The sequence below is a fragment of the Myotis lucifugus genome, unplaced genomic scaffold (genome assembly GCF_000147115.1).
Source record: "Myotis lucifugus unplaced genomic scaffold, Myoluc2.0 scaffold_28, whole genome shotgun sequence".
Classification (NCBI taxonomy): domain Eukaryota; kingdom Metazoa; phylum Chordata; class Mammalia; order Chiroptera; family Vespertilionidae; genus Myotis; species Myotis lucifugus.
In genome coordinates, this window is record NW_005871076.1 from 9621826 (window position 1) to 9643974 (window position 22149).

Genomic DNA, 22149 nt, shown 5'->3' on the forward strand with positions numbered 1-22149 from the left:
TCTTTTTTTAAAACAGCTTCCTAAAGAACAAATTTTATTCCAAGAATGGCAGAACGGGGAGACTGGGTAAAGTATTTTAATAGGTAAATAATTTATAACTTACCATTAGGTCTTTGAAAGGATGAAGCAGCAGTCCTAACGGAAGTTTGGCTTTATTCAGTAAGGCCTGAGTCTGAGGAATGCTAGTCAATGTACATCGAAATAACCTATATTAAAGTAAAAATGATGTACCAGTTGTTGCTATGATTATTTTTGAACAACAAGAAAAAGATTTAAAAGGTACACATTTTGCCCTGGCTGGTTTAGTTCAGTGGCTAGGGTCGGGCTCAGACCGAAGGGTTAAGGGTTTGGTTCCCAGTCAAGGAAACGTATCTCGTACCTTGGCTGATCCCCAGGCCCTGTCAGTGTGCATTGGGGAGGTAACCAATCAATGTGTCTCTTTCTCTCTCCCCTTCCTCCCTCTCTACCACTCCCTCTAAAAGTCAAAAGAAAAAATATCCTCAGATGAGGATTAACAACCAAAAAATGGGTATAATTTTAACACTGGATCAGATTATGGATACATAAAATATTTCAACAGGCTCTCTCAAATTTTATCCCATTTAAATCCTACTCAGAAAGAGAGGGTAGATGGTTACAATCTCTAGTATATAATTAAAGAAAAGTCTCTTTTCTGCTTGTGTGTAAATCTAGACTATCAAATGACCCATTTCTTTGTGTGTGTGTGTTAATCCTCATCCGAGGAAGAGAGAAGGAAAGACAGAGCGAAACATCAATGTGAGATAAACACATCGATCAGATGACTCCTGTACTTGCCCTGACCAGGGCCCAGAGCAGGGAGGAGCCTGCAACCAAGGTATGTGCCCTTGCCTGGAATTGAACCCAGGACCCTTTGGTCCGCACGCCAATGCTCTATCCACTGAGCCAAACTGGTGATGATCCAAATTTGCTAAAGGTTCTAAAATACTATTTATAACAAAATTCAATTTCTCAGAACATCTTTGCTATATATATTTAAGCCTATATGGTCAATTTTAAGAAAAGAGTGTTATAATTATGTTTTTTTATAAAAAAATAATTTGAAATGAGAGCACATAAAGGATTATATAGAATTAAATCTCCGTACTTTGGACTGAAGAAATAATATAGCTACCATAATGATAATGAATATCACACCACCTTTTTTAAAAAATATATTTTATTGATTTTTTACAGAGAGGAAGGGAGAGGGATAGAGAATTAGAAACATCGATGAGAGAGAAACATCCATCAGCTGCCTCCTGCACACTCCCCACTGGGGATGTGCCCGCAACCAAGGTACATGCCCTTGACCAGAATCAAACCTGGGACCCTTAAGGCCGCAGGCTGACGCTCTATCCACTGAGCCAAACCGGTTAGGGCCACACCACCTTTATAGCTGATAAAGGCAGCAATCATCTCAGAAGTTGCAACCCTATTTCTGAGCTTAGAACATTTCAAATATCAATTAAGTACGCAACTAAGAGTTGTTTTCTACCCGCAGAACTACTTTCATAAATTAATATATCTGCACAACTTGTTCATAATATATGACTCCAAAGAAATCTGGAAAATTTTTAGAATGAGTAAAATGTAAGAAACACTGAAGCCTTACTCTGGGTTACAGTTGAGTCTCTGGATATCTTCATGCAAATTTGGAACCGGAGGCTGCAAAGGTGTTGACGGAAGCATGTTTCTCTCATGAAGAAGGTTAATAACTCTTAGCCCGTCTGGATGTAGACTCAATCCACTCATGCTTGCAGTTAAATGATTAGCACCTAAGGAATTCTAAAGATGTATAATTTCAAAGTAAGTAGTCTTTATAATGTCTTCAGTTGAAAACAGAAGTGTATAAGGACATAGTTACTTAATTTCTCTCTAAATAAAACTATAATCTAGACTTTCTGATCAATTTTTTGGTTCTGGAGATATGTAACAGGACAAAGGTCTTATGAAATATCCATATTATTCTAATGGTTTAAAAATGTTCATTATACACGTCCTGAAACTTTTTCATGTATTTACAGTTTAAACAGAAAGGTGGATAATGAGTAAAAAAACAGAAACAAAAAGTTTACCTGGGTAAAGGCCTGTGGCCCACTTGGGTAGCTCAAGGAAGAGGGTGGCATTCCGGTTGTACTAGGTGGTTGTGTGTTCTGATAACCAGGTGGTAAAGAGGGATATGAATATCCAACACTTCGGCTCATTGTAGGATTCTTATCAGTAAGCTGTGGTGTTGCTAGAAACAAGGTAACTTTTAAGTTCTATTTTACACTCCAGAATACTTTAAATCAACACAGAGATCCATTAAATCATAAGAATTATAATTCTAAAATCCTTTTGATAAGTTAATACTTTCATTTATCACTTTTGTAAAATAAGACAAATACTAGCAACAAAGTAATAGCAATGATTAAAATCTACTTAATGTAGACTACAACTATAAACACAAAAATAAGATTTATATAGTTCATTACTTTTATATGTATGAAACTTTGTATTCAGATGAAAATTCTAATTTAAAATAACTTTAATGAAAACATACTAAATGTTCAATTGGTTAAATCAATTTAAATAAATCTAATTGATAAAAATACTTTATAGTCATAGCATCATAATAATAAAGCCCACAATCCCAACTCCGAGGGAAAAAACTAACAAAAGAAATCTATATGCATGGAGATAAAAAATGCTAACAGTAATCATTGTGTGGGACATGATCATAAAGATTTCTTCTTTATTTCCTAAAATGAACAAGAAGAAAAAAACTTTCGTAGCATCTCACCCAAGAAGCCACCGCCTTCAATTTCATCATAACGATTGTGAACCATCATAGATCCATTATTGGTACTTGATGTTATACCTAAGAAAAGTTTATTAATATTTACATTAGAACAACTGTTACAATTTCAATAAGACTGGAGCTAATTTAAGATAACTTTTCAAATGACAAATATAGTTTAAACCACAGCTCAAGAAAAATGTCAAATGTTGAAATAAAATTTTAAACAATGCCAGTTTTTAAATGTACAAAATATACCAAAGTAGCAAATAATTTTATAAACTTCTAAAAAGGATGGTCCTTTGTGGAGTGTACAAAATTATATACTATCTGAAAGATTTCAGCATTTGCAAGAGTAGCATTACAAACCTCTTAAGAGCAATACACACTGAAAAAAAAATCAGTACTAATTAAAAATAAAATAATGAGAAAATAACTTTTTTCAAAATATGGAAAAGGTAGAATTTAGAATTAATCTGAAGGTGATATAAATTAATTAGAACAACTGCATCAGTCTAGAGAACCACCACTAAAATTTTTTAAAAATCTTTTTCCCCCCAATTTGAAGAGTTAAAGTTAAATACCAGAGGCATCTGCTTATGAAGAGTAAAAATTTACTTCTAGGTATGTATGCTATTTAAGAGCTCAAATTCAGGTACAGAAGCAACTAAAATCAGTGACTAGCATCAACCTCTAGCACCTAAGTACAAAGGTGCTAACGTTAATAGTTATTTTGACACCAAATAGGTAAGTTTAAAGGTTTCAAAACAGTTGACAATTTCTATGCAATTCTCAAGACCACCAGATTTTAGCCATGAGTTGATACAGAAAAACTGTTTGCAGCCCTAGCTGGTTGCTCAATGGTTAGAGCGTCAGCCCTTGGACTGAAGGGTGATGGGTTCGATTCCGAAAAAGGGCACGTAGCTCCTCTATTCCAGGCTTGATCTCTATCTCCATCATGGAAATGTGCTGGAGGCAACCAATCGATGTGTCTCTCTCACATCAATGTTTCTCTCTCTCTGTCTCTCCCCCTCCCGTCCACTCTCTCTAAAAATCAATGGAAACATATCCTCTGGTGAGGATTAACAAAAAAAAATTGTCTGCAGAGAGCAACTGATTGACATTTCTCTCTCATATGGATGTTTCTCTCTCTCTCTTTTCCTCTCTCTCTAAAAATCAATAAAAACATATCCTTGGGTAAGGATTAAAACAAACAAACACTTTGCAGAAACAAACAAAAACAGTGTGTATATTTTTAATTGGTTAAAATTTTAAATAATGTGGCAACCTGTGGGACATTGCTTTATCATTTTGTTATTCATTGTTAATACCATTCTTTTCAAACTACTTACAAATCTCCCCCACACACACTTATAATTCTAGAAAAAAAGGAACTGCTACAAGAAAAATTGTATTTATTGTATTTAGTAGTAGGATATAAGTAATGGTTTTTCCCCTCCTTTTCTGTTTTCCTATTTCCATATCTTGCTGCAATGGTTATATTACTGCTAAAATCAAATTTCTTATTTTACAAAATATTATTTAAATTAATAAACATTTTAAAATTATATCTGAAGACAATGCTTTAAGACATTTTATTTATATAAAACTTCAAAATGCTTGTATATTTAACTTGGTATTTAGATTCATAAATATTTGCTAATATTTACAGTAACAGTGACAATCAAAATGCCACTTCCATGGAAAAAAGCCAGTATATTAAAAGAATAGTTCTAACAAAAAAGCAGGAACTCTTCTCTCACCTCCCTCTCCCGAAAGGCACCTAACTTTATAACCACAGCAATAAAAAAAGTTAACAGCAGTGGTTCCTGAATGCTAGTTCACAGCCCAGCATACATAGGACTGTGGAATTTTGAGGAAGTTCTTTAAACTCTAAATTTCTGAAGGCCAACCCTGACCAAAACAACTAGATTTTCTGGAAAAAATAGATATGGATACACAGATTTCAGATAATATTCATTCTTCTACCCTAAGTCAAACCTTTAGGACTTGACGTGGTTTTGCCATGCTTACCTTCTTGGTTGATAGGTGAATTAAATGAGGGCTGAGGCACATCCCTATGTGATGATTTCTGAGGACTTAGGGCCCTCACTGGAGGTGGTCCTCCAGTTGGAGGAGGCCCAAGAGGAACTCCTGGTTGGAAAGTGGTAGGCAGAGGTGGATTCACTAAGGGGGGTGCAGAACCTATGAAAACATTGGTTTTTCACGTTACTTAAGAATTTAAGACAAAGGCCAAATAGCCTTTCACTAAATCTGAGTAACTTTGAAATTTTAATTACAACCACCAACAAATTACCAGAAATATGTTAACTTCCCAGGTTTATAACTTAATTTATATGCATACTTTACATCTTGCCAAGTCTCTCCTATAGTAAATTATTAAAGCAGTATAAACTCAACATCAAATCACTTATAAGATAGAGACAGTGCCCTCTTAATTGATTAATTTTTCATTGGTCGCAGTTTCAATAGGCCACATCAAATATTCCAGTAGAAATTAACACGAATAAAATTTTATTAATGACCTATTAATATAGTCCATTCAATTAACATTGATTAGGTTTAGAGTTAGTATTGTAAATACTTTGTAATTTGTTAGTATTGTGATACTCTAAATTCTCTAAGTTTTATTTCATTCTGCTTCATTTTTATTGGCGGTGTATAACCTATTAAAAATGAGATTGTATATTTGTACCTTTCAATAACCTAATGATAATCAACAGTTTACTTTTGTCCAGCTGGCATGACTCATTGGTTGAGCATCGACCTATGAACCAGGAGGTCATGGTTTGATTCCCATCAGGGCACATGCCATGGTTGTGGGCTGGACTCCCAGTGCGGGGTGTTCAGGAGGCAACTAATCAATGATTCTCTCCCATCATTGATGTTTCTATCTCTCTCTCCCTCTCCCTTCCTCTCTGAAATCAATAAAAATACATTTTTTAAAAAGTAGTTTACTTTCAATAATGGTTTAAATACTATATTAAAAACATTCCCTAAGCTTAAAAAACAGGAAATGATTCAAAGTTTATGCATATGCCTTATAGGTCACTATCCGAAAGGTATAAAAATACTCATCAAACTAAACTAAGAATTACATGATATTTGTTCTGGTATCTACCAGTATTTTCACTGCCTCAACTACACCAATTTTCCATTAGGACAATTAAGTTCTGGCTAGTGTAAAAAACATTATCAGTTACTCTTGAGGAAATTCTTCTATGTGATATCAAAAGTTCCAAAACCCACAACCATCTATTCACTCAAGTCAACAGTATTACTTCCACCTTCTCATTTGCCAAAGAGGAGGAACAAAGTCTGCAAAGTAGATAAAATAATACTGATAAGTATGTGATTTAATTTTTCAGCCCAAGGCTTTTTTTATCCTCTGAATTTGTAAATGAAATAGATAATAAATCTTACTTTATAATATATTCTACAGTTAACCCTGTAATTTTGTACAACTAAAGGAATAAAGATAGGCAAATAACAAAAATTTTCAATATGCTTCTTCAACAGTATTTAATTTTCCAGGGCCAAATTGAAAAATTATTGTATTACTAAACTTTATGGCTCCCAATAAGACTAATCAGTGCCTTGTTGACAAAAGTGAAGACAAAGATTACTACCATGTAACACCCTTATCAAAGAAGCACCCACACATATCTTTCATATCTTTGGCAATACAGACAAGTCAAAGGAACAAAAGGGCAAGGTACAGTACCAACTCAGCATGAACAAGAATGTATGACACATCTGTTCACAAAAATGTAACAACCTAATGTTTAACAGCATTCAAGTGAACTTACAGATTTTTCACAGCTTTCAAAAGAATGCTTTTGAATCCAAAAATATGCTACATTTTATAGGATAATCATTATTTTTTCAAACTGCATAATTCTTATTTATAACAGTAATAACTAGTGTTTTAGAACCTGTCTCCTAAGATCCCTAAAACTAATGCAAGGATGCTAACAGATGGACTATTAGGGGGGAGGGGGAAGAATTTTAATATGTGGACTAGAAACTTAGTATAACTTATATACAGTTTTGAAATTGAACAACCAGGCACCTATTATTAATGATGGGTTGAAAAAAACAGAGATCAAACATGAAGAATTTTTTTTCTCATAAGAAAAAAGAAGGGTAGTCATACATTTATTTTAGGTTCATTTCATTAGTTTATTTATCTTTCTCCTACTTTTACATGGAAACCTTCATAAGTAATGACACTTGCTTATGCCTCTTTCACCACATTTGTGCTGCAGTCAAGGTGCTCTACCTGAATGTTTCTGTTAGCGTCAAAAATATTTCAGATTATTGATCGTATGTTTTTAAACAAGAAGCTACACTTATTCTTTTTTTATTTTTTAAATATATTTTTATTGATTTCAGAGAGGAAGGAAGAGGTAGAGAGAGACAGAAACATCCATGATGAGAGAGAATCATGAATTGGCTGCCTCCTGCAAGTCCCCCACTGGGGATCGAATCCGGGCATGCGCTCTTGACCAGAATCAAACCTGGGACCTTTCAGTTCGCAGGCCGACGCTTTATTCACTGAGCCAAACCGGCTAGGGCTACACCTATTCTTAAACACTTTTTATATAGTACCTGTTCCCAAATTCTTTTCTATTTTAAAAAATATATTTTATTAAGTTTTTACAGAAGGAAGGGAGAGGGATAGAGAGTTAGAAATATTGATGAGAGAGAAACATCGATCAGCTGCCTCCTGCACACCCCCCTACTGGGGATGTGCTTGCAACCAAGGTACATGCCCTTGACTGGAATCGAACCTGGGACCCTTCAGTCCGCAGGCTGACGCTCTATCCACTGAGCCAAGCCGGTTAGGGCCCATATTATTTTCTTGTGGCTTTGGGTAAATGATTCAGGCCTCAGAGTTATTTCTTATAAAAGAGACTGTTATGAAAATTAAGATAACACTTATAAAAATCTGGCAAAGTGCTGGAAAATAATAAATATTAAATAATTGTTACATATAATTATTAATTATGAAGTGAATATTCATTAATTTCAACTGACTGATGCTCACTCATGGTGTCAATAAGAATAAGAATAAGCCGAAACCGGTTTGGCTCAGTGGATAGAGCGTCGGCCTGCGGAATGAAAGGTCCCAGGTTCGATTCCGGTCAAGGGCATGTACCTTGGTTGCGGGCATATCCCCAGTGGGAGATGTGCAGGAGGCAGCTGATCGATGTTTCTCTCTCATTGATGTTTCTAACTCTCTATCTCTCTCCCTTCCTCTCTGTGAAAAATCAATAAAATATATTTAAAAAAAAAAAAGAGTAAGAATAAAAGTAACCAGGAGAGCCCTGGCCAAGTGGCTCAGTTGGTTAGAGCAATACGCCAAGGTTGTGGTTCAATCCCCAGTTAGGACACATACAAGAGTCAATCAATGAATGCATATATGAGTTTCCTCTCTCTCTAGAATCAATAAATAAAAATTTTTAAAAATTAAAAAATAAAAGCAACCAGGAGAATTTTGGTTCTAACAATTGTGGGTCAAAAGATTTTGACAAAGAAATTAAGTTTCTAGGAATAGCCTTACGCTTTACGAGGCCAAAATGCATTCATCAGGGTCAATGGCTGATCAAGGAGGTAAGAAAAATAAGTAGTTTTAGCAGTTAAACTACAAGCCTGATGAAGTGTATATAGTATACGCAGTAATACACATGAGTATAAAAAGGTAATTTTTGTTTACTATTTCACTTGGATGCTTTCATAATTCCTTTCCTTGAGGATGTCTGCTGAGCAGACTCAACCTGCATATCCCGATACAGCAGCGGTTCTCAACCTGTGGGACGCGACCCCTTTGACGGTCGAACGGCCCTTTCACAGGGGTTGCCTAAGACCATCCTGCATATCAGATATTTACATTACGATTCATAACAGTAGCAACATTACAGTTATGAAGTAGCAACAAAAATAATTTTATGGTTGGGTCACAACATGAGGAACTGTATTTAAAGGGCCAGAAGGTTGAGAACCACTGCGATACAGGGTTTTAAATGCTTTTCAAAGTAACACTACTAATGTTTATAAGTGTATAAGACAAATTTTAATAGTTAAATGAAGCGGATATGATCAAACATTGAGGTTAAAAATAAAAAGATAAAAGTCAGTCCAAGAATATATAGATTTCTTCCCAAAGTGATGTACAGCCAAAACAACCTTGAAAATGAAAAACAAAGTTGGTAGGGCCAGACTTCCCAAATCCAAAGATCACTACAAAGCTACAGTAATCAAGATGTTTGGCGCTGGTATAAAGATATAGACATATAGATCAATGAAACAGAATTTAGAGTCCAGAAATAAACCCTTACATTTATGAGCAATTGATTTTCAACAAGGGTGCCAAGAAAATTCAATGGGAGAAAGAATAGTTTAGCAAATAGTCCTGGGACAACTGTATCTCCACATGCACAAGAATGAAGTTGAATCCCTACCTAACACCATATAAAAAGAAAATTAACTCAAAATTGATCAAAGACATAAATATTGGAGCTAAAACTCTTAGAAGAAAACATAAATATAAAAATATGTCCACTGCTTTTTTTCTTCTTTTTGTATTTTGCTTATTGAATGCATTGGATTCTTTTTTTTTTTTTTGCCACTTTATTCCTTTTTTATTTTATTATTATTTTTAATCCTCACCCAAGGATATTTTTCCATTGATCTTCAGAGAGAATGGAAGAGAGAGGGAAAGACAGAGAGAAACATGAGAGAAACATCGATTGATTCCCTCCTGCACGGGCCTTGACCAGGACCCGGGCCAGTGGAGGAACCTGCAACCAACGTACGTGCCCTTGACCGGAATCAAACCCGGGACCCTTCTGTCCATAGGCCAATGTTCTATCCACTGAGCCAAAATGACAAGGGCTGATATTGGTTCTTCATGTCTACTGCTTTCTGACTGCAGTTATGCTCAATAACATTCCTCACTCCGAAAGTATGATCTGTTTTGACATCTGAGATCCTACAGTTTCTGGGGCCAAAAACTGTCTATGCCATAACAAAAAGATAACCCAAGTCTCAAATCAAGACCAAAGAAAGCCAGAAGGTGTGGCTCAATGATTGAGCATCAACCTATGAACTAGAAGGTCATAGTTCCGATTCCCGGTCAGGGCACATGCCTGAGTTTCGAGTTAGATCCCCAGTGTGGGCATACAGGAGGCAGCCAATCATTGATTCTCTTTCATCATTGTTATTTCTACCTCTCTCTCTCCTTCTCCCTTCCTCTCAGAAATCAATGAAAATATAAGAAAAGAAAATAAAAAGACCAAAGAGAAACCACAGGGGTTGATCTTCCCTAGAATACAAAACAAAACCAATTTAATAAAAGTAATGATCAGTCCTTAAGGGAGTGGTTCTCCATGCATTCCAGAATCCCTGAAATACCATGAGTGACTCAAGGAAACATAGAGGATAAGATACAAAGCAGGAACAATCCACAATTTTAAGTTAACTTAAAGGTTAGAGAAACAGTTTATTTAAACATTAACAATGATTTAAAAAATCAATAGTCTTACAATGGTTTTAAGACTTGAAACATTAATTCAAATGTCTAATTAAGCAAAAGTTTCCCATTTCTATATTTTAAAGAACTCTACCTGATTTTATGAAGTTGTTTTGAAGTGAAGGATCTCCAGAAGAAACATACTGATGACTTGTCAAATTTGTATTCCCAGACATAGTTGGTCCAGTTGATACACGAGGATAATGGTTTGTCTGTGATCCTGTGGATGGATAGTTATACTGCCAATTCAGAGGTGGCGGTACATTGGCTCCAGGATGAAAGCTACCAGAAGGCATTGGTGTAGCAGCTGGGTTCTGAGAAGCATGTTGTGGCATTCGGGGAACAGGACCACTATGGAGTGAAGGTGTCACTGCATTAGAAGCCACAGGTGGTCTATGAAGAGTCTGCCCAGGTCCCTGATAATTATTTAATGGAGTAACAGTCTGAGAACCACCATAGTTCGACTGTCCAGAGACTGGATTCAAAGTCTTTGCTGGTAATAGATGAGAGTAGGATCCTGGAAGCTGAGAATTATATCCTTGTGCAGACAGCAGTGCATTTTGGATAGGACCTTCCAATAAGAGGAGGAAAAAAAATCAGTCTTGCAAACGAATAAAGCAATACTTTAAAAAATACAATAAAATATATGGTATTCTTACAACTCAACAATAAAAAGACAAATAACCTAATTTAAAAATAAACAAAGGAGTTAAATAAACATTCAAATACATTTCCAAAGAGATATATAAATAAATGGCCAGTAAATACATACAAAAACAGTCAACATTAGTCACTAGAGAAATGCAAATCAAAATCACAATGAGATACCACTCACACCAAATAGGATTGTTAAAAAGGAAAATAGCAAGTGCTGACTAGGATGTGCAGAAAATGGAACCCTCATTCAATGCTAGTGAAAATGTAAAATGGTGCACCTACATTGGAAAACAGTTTGGTAGTTCCTCAAAATGTTAAACACAGTTATCATACAATCCAGCAATTCCACTTCTCGTCTGCATAAAAATTTATACACACGAATATCATAACATCATTATTACTAATAGTCAAAAAGTGGAAACAACCCAAATGTCCATAAACTGATAAGTAGGGGTACAAAAGGGAACCAATGGAATATTATCTATAATAATAAAAGCATAATATGCAAATCGACCGAACAGCAGAACAACTGTCTGGACAACTTTCCGGACGACCATGCTATGACACGCACTAGCGCCAGGCCAGCCAAGGCAGGTGTGATGCGATTGGTCGGGGGGTGGGGGGCCCACCATCACCCTACGATGAATTGCCACACAGAGGGAGGCCCAGGCCACCGGCCAGCGACACTGTGGCAGGTGTGAGGGGCCGGCCAGTGATGGCCCTGCAGAGGCAGGCCCAGGCCAGCCAAGTGATCGCACCCTATGCCTGTTGACCAGCAGAGGAAGGCGACCGGTGGCGGGGGAGGGAAGGGGGCAGTGCTGCACAGATGGCAAGCAGTAGCAGCGGTGGGGGTGGGGCCAGCTGCAGGCAGCCGGGAGAAAGAAAGCCCCGATAGGCCCTGATCGCCGGCCAGGCCTAGGGATCCTACCCAAGGGGTCCTGGATTGCGAGAGGGCGCAGGCCAGGCTGAGGGATACACCCACCCATGCTCGAATTTCGTGCACTAGGCCTCCAGTTTGGTCATAACAGGAATGAAGTATTGACAACACACTACAACATAAATAAACCTTGAAAACATCATGCTAAGTGAAAGATACTAGTCACAAAGGGCCATACATTATATGATCCATTTATATAAAATGTCCAGAGTAGGAAAATCCACACACACAGATGTAGATTTATGGTTGCAGTGGCTAGGAGGAGGGGATGGGAAGTGACTACTAATGGGTATAGAGTTTCTTTTTGGGGTGATAAAAATATTCTAAAAATTGTAGTACCCGGCTGGCGTGGTTCAGTGGTTGAGTGTCAACCTGTGAATCAGGAGGTCACGGTTTGATTCTTAGTCAGGGCACATGCCTGGGTTGCAGGCTCAATCCCCAGTGAGGGGTGTGCAGGAGGCAGCCAATCAATGATTCCCTCTCATTATTGATGTTTCTCTCTCTCTCTCCCTCTCCCTTCTTCCCTGAAATCAATAAAAATGTATTTTTTAAAAACCTGATTGTAGTTATGGTTGCAAAACTCTGTCAATATACTAAAAAACATTGAATTGTACATTTTAAAACTGCTATAAAAAATTAATCAGACCCAGCCGGTGTGGCTCAGTGATTGAGCATCAACCCAGGAACCAAGAGGCCCCGGTTCAATTCCTGGTCAGGGCACATGCCCCAGTTGCAGGCTCAATCCCCAGTAGGGTGCGAGCGGGAGGCAGCCTATCATGATATTTCTCTCTCCATGTTTCTATCTCTCTATCCCTCTCTCTTCCTCTCTAAATGAAATAAATAAATAAATAAATTAATTAATTAAATAACCCTTAAAATCAGCACTTCTATTGAGGACTATACTATTATTTCTGTCCATAAAAATAGGCAATAATAAAAAGAAAAATCAATGAACTTTTATGCATATATGCATAACCTGTGGAAACAGACAATGGGGTGGTGAGGGCCTGGGGGGTGGGGGACAGGGACGGGAGCTGGCTGGAAGAAGTTAATGGGGGAAAAAGGAGGACCTATGTAATACTTTCAACAATAAAGATTTTTTTAAAAACAATTAAATAAATAACTTTAAAAAAATTCTTTATTGTTGAAAGTATTACATATGTCCCCTTTTCCACCATTGTTCTCTCCCAGCCTGCCCTGCTTCCCAGCCCTGGCCTTTACCACCACCCCCATTGTCTGTGTCCATAGATTATGCTTATAAGCATACAAGTTCTTTGGTTGATCTCTCTCCCCACCACACACACACCCTGCCCACCCACCCTCCCCCTGCCTTCCTTCTGAGGTTTGAGGGTCTGTTCAATGCTTCTATGTCTCTGGATCTATTTTTTTCCCCCCATCAGTTTATGTTGTTCATTATATTCCACAAATGAGTGAGATCATGTGATACTTATCCTTCTCTGACTGGCTTATTTTGCTTAGCATAATGCTCCCCAGGTCCATCCATGCTGTTGTAAATGGTAAGAGTTCCTTCTTTTTTACAGCACATAGTATTCCACTGTATAGATATGACACAGTTTTTTAATCCACTCATCTGCTGATGGACGCTTAGGCTGTTTCCAAATCTTAGCTATTATAAATTGTGCTGCTATGAACATAGGGGTGCATATGTTCTTTCTGATTGGTGTTTCTGATTTCTTGGGATATATTCCTAGGAGTGGGCTTACTGAGTCAAATGGGAGCTCCATTTTTAATTTTTTTGAGGAAACTCCTCTGTTTTCCACAGAGGCTGTGCCAGTTTGCATGAGGGTTCCCTTTTCTCCACATCCTTGCCAGCACTTGTCATTTGTAGATTTGTTAATTTTTCACAGACCTATAACAAACTCTCCAAAAATTTATATGGAACAAAAAAAGACCCCGAATAGTCACAGCAATCCTGAGAAAAAAGAATAAAGTTGGAGGGATCACAATACTAGACATCAAGTTGTATTACAAAGCCACTGTTCTCAAAACAGCCTGGTACTGGCGCAGAAACATACAAATAGACCAATGAAACAGAACAGAGAACCCAGAAATCAACCCAAGCCATTATGCTCAACTAATATTTGACAAAGGAGGCAAGAGCACACAATGGAGTCAAGACAGTCCCTTCAACAAATGGTGCTGGAAAAATTGGATACATGCAAAAAAATGAAACTTGCCGAAACCAGTTTGGCTCAGTGGATAGAGCGTCGGCCTGCGGAATGAAAGGTCCCAGGTTCGATTCCGGTGGGGGAGCATGTACCTTGGTTGCGGGCACATTCCCAGTGGGAGATGTGCAGGAGGCAGCTGATCGATGTTTCTCTCTCATCGATGTTTCTAACTCTCTGTCTCTCTCCCTTCCTCTCTGTAAAAAATCAATAAAATATATTTTTAAAAAAATGAAACTTGACCACCAACTTACACCATACACAAAAATAAGCTCAAAATAGATAAAGACTTAAACATAAGACGGGAAACCATAAAAACAAGAAAGCCCACTGCATGGGAGAACATATTTGCCAATGTGACATATGATAAGGGTTTAATCTCCAAAATTTATAGGGAACTCATACAACTTAACAAAAGGAAGATAAACAATCCAATCAAAAAATGGGCAAAGGACTTAAACACTTCTCAAAAGCAGACATACAGAAAGCCGAGGCATATCCTATATAATAAAAGGGTAATATGCAAATTGACCCTAACAGCGGAACAACCACTGGAACAGTCACTATGAGGTGCACTGACCACCTCTCAGTTCCTTTCCCTGGCTGGCAGGCTCCGATTGCACGATGGCCACCCGCAGCAGGGGTGGGGCCGGCGACCGGGCAGGAACAGTGGACCTCTCGGTCCCTTCCCCCGGCCATCAGGCACCAATCACCCGATGGGGAACGGGTAACTAGGGATGGGGGGTGGGGCTGGCTGTAGACAGCTGGGGAAGATGGCCTTGATCACAGGCCAGGCCTAGGAACCGTACCCACGCATGAATTTTATGCGCCAGGCCTCTAGTCAATAAATAAATATATTTTTTAATATATTTTATTGATTCCCTACAGAGAGGAAGGGAGAGAGACAGAGAGTTAGAAACATCGATGAGATAGAAACATCGGTCAGCTGCCTCCTGCACATCTCCCACTGGGAATGTGCCCGCAACCAAGGTACATGCTCCCCGACCGGAATCAAACCTGGGACCCTTCAGTCCGCAGGCCGAAGCTCTATCCACTGAGCCAAACCGGCTTCGGCAATAAATAAATATTTTTTTAAAATTAAATAAAATTAGGAAATAAGATGCATATTTTTAAAAATATGGTACTCACATAAACTTAAAAAAAGTCTTTGAACTATTTATGCTTAAAAGATATAAAAAGAAAATATTTATCTTCTATTCATACCTCCTTAGTCCATGCAACCAATGTACAAATGTCATCAGATTAATTTGAATCATTTCATAATTATGCAATGCTTATACAAACATACATAAGTCTGTGTATATATAGAGAGGTAAATTGGGAGGCCTACAGAAACATATATATGAGTTGGAAGGAGGAAGTTAGTCTATATACATTGCTCTCCAAAATAAAAAAACATAGGTATCCTTCCAGGACAAAAGAAATAGATCCAAATGTGTTAGCTGCAGCATTGTTTATAATAATGAAAAATTGGAAAGAAATGAAATATCCATCAACAGGAGATAAAGAAATTGTAGATTAGTCACACAATAGACTGTTTGTCAATGAAATGAATAAGCAACAGGGATAAATTACAAAAAGAATATTAGGAGAGGGAGAGATAGAAACATCAATGATGAGAGAGAATCATTGATTGGCTGCCTCCTGCACACCCCCACTGGGGATCAAGCCCGCAACTCGGGTTTGTGCCCTGACCAGGAACCAAACCCTGACCTCTTGGTTCATAGCCATGCCAACCAGGCTCTTATAATTTTCTTTTCTCTAGCTTACTTTATTGTAAGAATACAGTGTATAATACATACAGCATACAAAATATGTGTTAATTGACTATGTTATTGGTAAGGCTTCCGATCAATAGTAGATTATTAGTCATTTAGTTTTGGGGAAGTCAATAGTCATATGCAGATTTTTGACTGTGCAGAGGGTCGATGCTCCTAACCCTGGCATTGTTCAAAGGTCAACTGAGCCACACCACCAGGGCTCAGCTTAATTTCTTAATCTTCCTATCTATAATTAAGGGTTGTTGTTTTTTTACTGATCCCTGTCTAAGGACTCTGAAGTAAGAAACATATTTTAAAAATGTGAAATGTGACACAGGATTCCAATGGAAAAGTGTTTAAAGTATTTAAATAGTGAGCTTTGGTCTGGAATCATCTACACTAATAAAAGAGAAACATGCAAATTGGTGTCACTCCGCTATGCCCACCAGCCAATTGGATGAGTATGCAAATTAACCCAACAAAGATGGTGGTTAATTTACATACACAGGCGCAGAGTGAAGACTGAAGGCTCTGGCCGGACTAAAGACTGAAGACTGAAGACTGAAGAGGCTTGGCTTCTCCGCTGCAGCTGGACCAAAGGCCTGGGTTCCAGGTGCCAGAGGAAAACTGGTGCCGGCAGCCAGGGGAAGGAAGGCCTATTGCGCAAATCTTTGTGCAACAGGCTTCTAGTCTACACTAATAAAAGAGAAAGATGCAAATTGACCATACCTTCATGATGCCCACCAGCCAATCAGGAGCAAGTATGCAAATTAACCCAACAAAGATGGCAAGTTAATTTGCATATGCATATGCTCCGGGGCCTCTGGGCAGCGTGGGAAGGCGGAAAGGTGGCTCCGGGCTGGAGCCAAGGCAGAAAGGTGGCTCGGGCCAGAGCGAGGGCGGTGCTGGCAGCCAGGGAAAGGAAGACCCATTCTTGTACGAATCTTCGTGCATCGGGCCTCTAGTTTTAAGACAAGCAGACTAACAGATTAGCCAGGGAGAAAAGGCCACTATTCAATGGCACACCAATAAGAAGCCACCAATGGGAATGCTAAATCTGTACTTTAGAAACAAGGGCGTGTTCTGAGTCCCATTAGACTGACCTTCTTTGAATATAATCAGAAAGCAGCTAAACAGTGTGACTTTCTTACCATATACACAGGTTTTAAAAAGTTTCACTTTCCCTAAATTTTACCCCCTCAATGTTTATATAACCCATTTATATAGTCATCTTGAATCCTTTGAACACATGGGGTAGGAAAGGAGAGAGTAACATAAATAAGTTATATCTCTGGCTGATCTGAAAAACATCAAATCAGAGAGATATGCTCTGGGAAATTAATTACTTATGTTTTCCAAGAATACTTTGCTTATATATTTGTAATTTATCAAACACTAATAGATTAAATAAAGAATCAGCATATTCCAAAAAAAAAACTCTAAAGATTCTGGTACCATGAGAAACTCTAAACTTAGAGCAGCTAAGCCAATTTGTCCCAAATCACACAAGTCAAGGTAGTTCACTGAACTCAGTCATTTTCTGTATATTCAAACACTACAGTGTGGTGCATATTCAATTTCTGGGAGTTACTATAGAAAACTATCTAAAGGAATGTCATAAGTTCTATACAATCAACTTCCTAATAGTACAAGGTTACTCTATACTAGTGATTTTCAATCAGTGTGCTGCAAGAGGGGAGGGGAAGAGGGAGAGTGGAAGGGGAGGGAGAGGAGGAGGAGAAGGAGGAGGGGGAAGGAGATGTTGTTCCACCCATCTATGCATTCTTTGGTTGATTTTTGAATGTGCCCTGACCAGACCTACAACTTTGGCATATGGGGACAATACTCTAACCAACTGAGCTACCCGGTCAGGGCAAGACTGCTTAGCTTTAAATCTAGGTTCCACATATTTGGGTGGTTAGCTGCATGATCTTGAGCTAGTTGCTTGACCACTTATCTCAGTATGCTTGTCACTAAACATAACAGTTCTAAACTCATAGGACTGTTTTGAGGATTAAAGATGATGCATATAATGCAGCCTAGCACAGTAACTAGGCATAAATTAAACAATAATTGTTAGATCTTATTGCTACCATTTATCTTTCAGGAGCTTCCAATGTATCAGCAGAGACAAAAAAGAAGCTCAATGTCATATATTCTAATAGAGGCATGTAAAGAGTCTCATGAGAGTCCAAAGTTACTTGCCCCACTGAAAACATTAAAGAGAACTCAGCCAAGAATCAATCTTATAAACCACATGCCAATGGATGTTGTTGTTGTTTTCTCTCTTTTTTTTTTTAGAGAGAGAGAGAGAGAAAAGAAGGGAGAGGGAGAGAGAGAAACACTGATGTGAGAGCTCAACATCCATTGGCTACAGGAGCCTACCAGGAATCGAGCCTACAACCCAGGCATGTGCCCTGATGGAGAATGGAACCATCAACCTTTTGATGAACAGGACAACGCTCAACCAACTGAGCCACACTGGCCAGGGTGACCACATGCCAATTTTATTCACAGCATGCTTTGATCATGACTAGAGCCTTCTTATATTAAATATACAATCATAACCATGGTTTACATCATAGTGAAACTAAAAGAGATCTATATTTTTGTCATACCTAAAATAGAGATGAGTACAAATCTAGAATTTAAACTGGTAACCAACTCTCCACACACATATTCTATTGAATTTTAGCTGATAATATTGTGCAAAAATCCACAGAAAATTTTACCAAAAAAAGTTGGAAGTAAGCTCTAATCTTACAATGCATAAGTCAGTATATGTTTAGTGACCTAAATTACAAAATACCTAAATCTAAAACTTTCAAACAATAAAACTGGTAACTCTTAAAATGTGCTAGACACCATGTGGGGAGCTGGAGAGAGGATGATGTGTAAAACAGATATTCTTGCCCTTATATGTTTTACAGTCTAGAGGCAAATCAGTATTATTTAATAAAATTACAATATAATGGAAAGCTGGGTGGGAGAGAGGTTTGAGAATATTCTTCTCACCCTTAATCTATATGGGAAAAAGTGAATATTACATAAATATTACCAAAATAAATTTAATAAAGCTGCAATTTCTAACTGCTTTGGCAAAGGGATTCAAAGTAAAAATAAAGCAGTTAATTAACAGTGGGAATCATGATCTGCCTTTAGCCTTATTACATGCTAATCAGATGAAGATCTGCCAGTTTAAGTAGTCTTACAGTTTCACTATCAATTTTGGCAAAGGAAATACGTATACACAAATCTACACTGAAACTTAGAAAAACATATCTCAACAATTTTACATTGTAATGCAACAACTGACCATAGAAAGGTCTCCATTTGTGAGGAATTCTATAATATAATGATACCACACAATACGAAAGAAATTATAGAAAAATGAAAAAGGTGATTATACTGGTCCCCCTTATTCAGTTTCGATTTCTGTAGTTTCAGGTACCTTCGGTCAACAGCGATCCAAAAATATTAAATGGAAAATTCCAGAAATAAACAATTCATAAGTTTTATGTTGTGTACTATTCTGAGTAACTCATTTTATTTTATGTAAACATTGTATCATCTTGCATCATCATAGAAAGGGTTTGAGAGAGACCATATTTATGTAACTTATTACAGTATGTTGTTTAATTGTTCTACTTTATTACTAGTTAACCTCTTACTGTGCCTAATTTATAAATTAAACTTTATCATAGGTACATATATATAAGAAAAAACATGGCCTATACAGGTTTCAGTACTATCCAGCTTCAGGCATCCACTGGAACGTATCTCCCATAGATAAGGGGGACTACTTTATTTGGGATTTTTTATTATAGTTTAAAAATATCTGAAGATCCAACTGAACTATGATATGTAATATAAGCAAGCTACATTAAATCTAAGCTTAAGAGCATTCAATAGCATTTTTGTTGTTTTGATTTTTAGAGAGAGAGGGGGTGGGATGGGAGAGTGGGAGAGAGAGAGAGAGAGAGAGAGAGAGAGAGAGAGAGAGAGAGAGAAACATGGACATGAAAGAGAAACTGATCAGTTGCCTTCCATACTCGCCCCGACCAGGGATGGAACCTGCAACCTAGGTATGTGGCCTGACAGAGAATCAAACCCACAACCTTTTGGTGTATGGAGACAATGTTCCAACCAATTGAGCCACCTGACCAGGGCTCTATGAATATTTAAGCAGCAATAACTGCCTTGAAAGAGTTAACCAAAATAAAATTACATTCCAGCACTGAACTATGTTTTCAACTTTTAGAGAAATAACCCCCTCTCCAATTCTCCACCATATCCATACTCTCTTTATTAGTGGGATGCACAAAAAATGAATCCAATATAGGACATTAGCTATTTTACTGGGACTACCTCTACAAAAAGAACTTTAGAAATGGGGCTTATAAAAAGACTGTCAATTATATATTTTAAAAGGTATGTATTTATGCAGTTCTATGATTTCATTCCATATGTGAATCCCCACTTGGCTCTAGGGAACCTGTAGGTACAAGTGGGGGACTGTACCTTGGGTTCCATTTCCCCAAGGACAGGACTTAGAAGGTATGCAACAAATGTCTGTTGGACTGGATCAAATCAACGTAACGAGAACATCTCCAAAACAGCATATCACAGTGGCTAAATTCCTTTGACATTTCAAAATTAACAAAACTATACTTTCATATAAGCTTACAAGCACATTGGTAGGATTTGCCATTTATGTATTTATTTAATACTAGAGGCCTGGTGCACAAAATTTGTGCACTGGGTGGGGGGCGGGGGGGGGCCCTCAATCCCGATTGTGAGAGAGCATAGGCCAGGCCAAGGGACCTCACCAGTGCATGATCGGGCCGGGGAGGGACTCGGGAGGTTGGCCAGCCTGGGCGGGATGGTGGGAGGGCTCCAGGGCATGTCCGGCCCATCGCCCTCAGTCTCGATAGGCCGGATCCCAGCAGCAAGCTAACCTATCAGTTGGAGTGTCTGCCCCCTGGTGGTCAGTGCACGTCATAGCGACTGGTCAACTGTCTCCCCCCTGGTGGTCAGTGCAGGTCATAGCAAGTGGTTGAGTGGCTTTGGCATATCATTAACATATTACGCTTTGATTGGTTGAATGGACAGGATGACCTGACACTTAGCATACAGTGGGGCCTTGACTTACGAGTTTAATTCGTTCCGTGACAGAGCTCATAACTCAAATTAATCACATGTCAAATCAAAAGTGAACGAGTGAGACACGTGATGCTGGGCTGGTATTGTGTCGTTCACTGTGACGTTCGCTGCGCCAACTAGCGGTGGGGTATCTGAAGCTGGCTCGTAACCCGAATTTTAGCTCGCAACTCAAAGCAAAAAATCGGCCGAGAGACGGCTCGTATCTCGAAAAACTCGTTAGTCGGGACACTCGTAAGTCAAGACCCCACTGTATTAGGCTTTTATTATACAGGAGGATATTTATTTTATTTAAAAAATTTTTATTTATTGATTTTTAAAAAGAGAAGGGAGAGCCCTAGCCGGTTTGGCTCAGTGGATGGAGCATCTGCCTGCGGACTGAAGGGTCCCAGGTTCAATTCTGGCCAAGGTCACATGCCTGGGTTGCAGGCTTGATCCCCAGTAGGGGGCATGCAGGAGGCAGCCGATCAATAATTCTCTCTCATCATTGATGTTTCCCTCTCTATCCCTCTCTCTTCCTCTCTGAAATCAATAAAAATATATTAGAAAAAAAAAGAGAGAAGGGAGAGATAGAGCAGTGGTCGGCAAACTGCGGCTCGCAAGCCACATGAGGCTCTTTAGCCCCTTGAGTGTTGCTCTTCCACAAAATACCACGTGCAGGCGCGCATGTACAGTGCGATTGAAACTTTGTGGCCCATGCACAGAAGTCGGTATTTTGTGGAAGAACCACACTCAAGAGGCCAAAGAGCTGCATGTGGCTCGCGAGCCGCAGTTTGCCGATCACTGAGATAGAGGAATATCGATTTGTTGTTCCACTTATTCATGCATTCATTATTGATTCTTGTATGTACCCTGAGTGAGGATTGAACCCAAAACCCTGGAATATCAGAACCACACTCTAACCAATTGAGCTACCAGGGCAGGGCAATTTTATATGAGTTTTAAATGGTAAATTCAGCCCTGGCTGGGTAGCTCAGTTGGCTAGAGAGTGGTCCCCATATGCCAAGGTCGTGGGTTCAATCCTCAGGGCACATACACGAAGCAACTAATGAATGCATGAATAGGAGGAAAAC

General features: G+C 38.4%; 1 protein-coding gene across 1 annotated transcript in view; it reads right to left on the reverse strand.

The window, feature by feature from the left end:
* The window catches only part of SEC24A (SEC24 homolog A, COPII coat complex component), a 42357-nt gene that overhangs the window by 18435 nt on the left and 1773 nt on the right, over positions 1 to 22149 (reverse strand). The window contains exons 2-7 of the mRNA XM_014453926.2: positions 10450 to 10926; positions 4835 to 5005; positions 2804 to 2881; positions 2097 to 2257; positions 1634 to 1806; positions 104 to 206 (exon numbers count right to left, since the gene is read on the reverse strand). Coding sequence (XP_014309412.2) covers positions 104 to 206; positions 1634 to 1806; positions 2097 to 2257; positions 2804 to 2881; positions 4835 to 5005; positions 10450 to 10926 — 1163 coding nt within the window. The remainder of the gene's footprint in view (positions 1 to 103; positions 207 to 1633; positions 1807 to 2096; positions 2258 to 2803; positions 2882 to 4834; positions 5006 to 10449; positions 10927 to 22149) is intronic.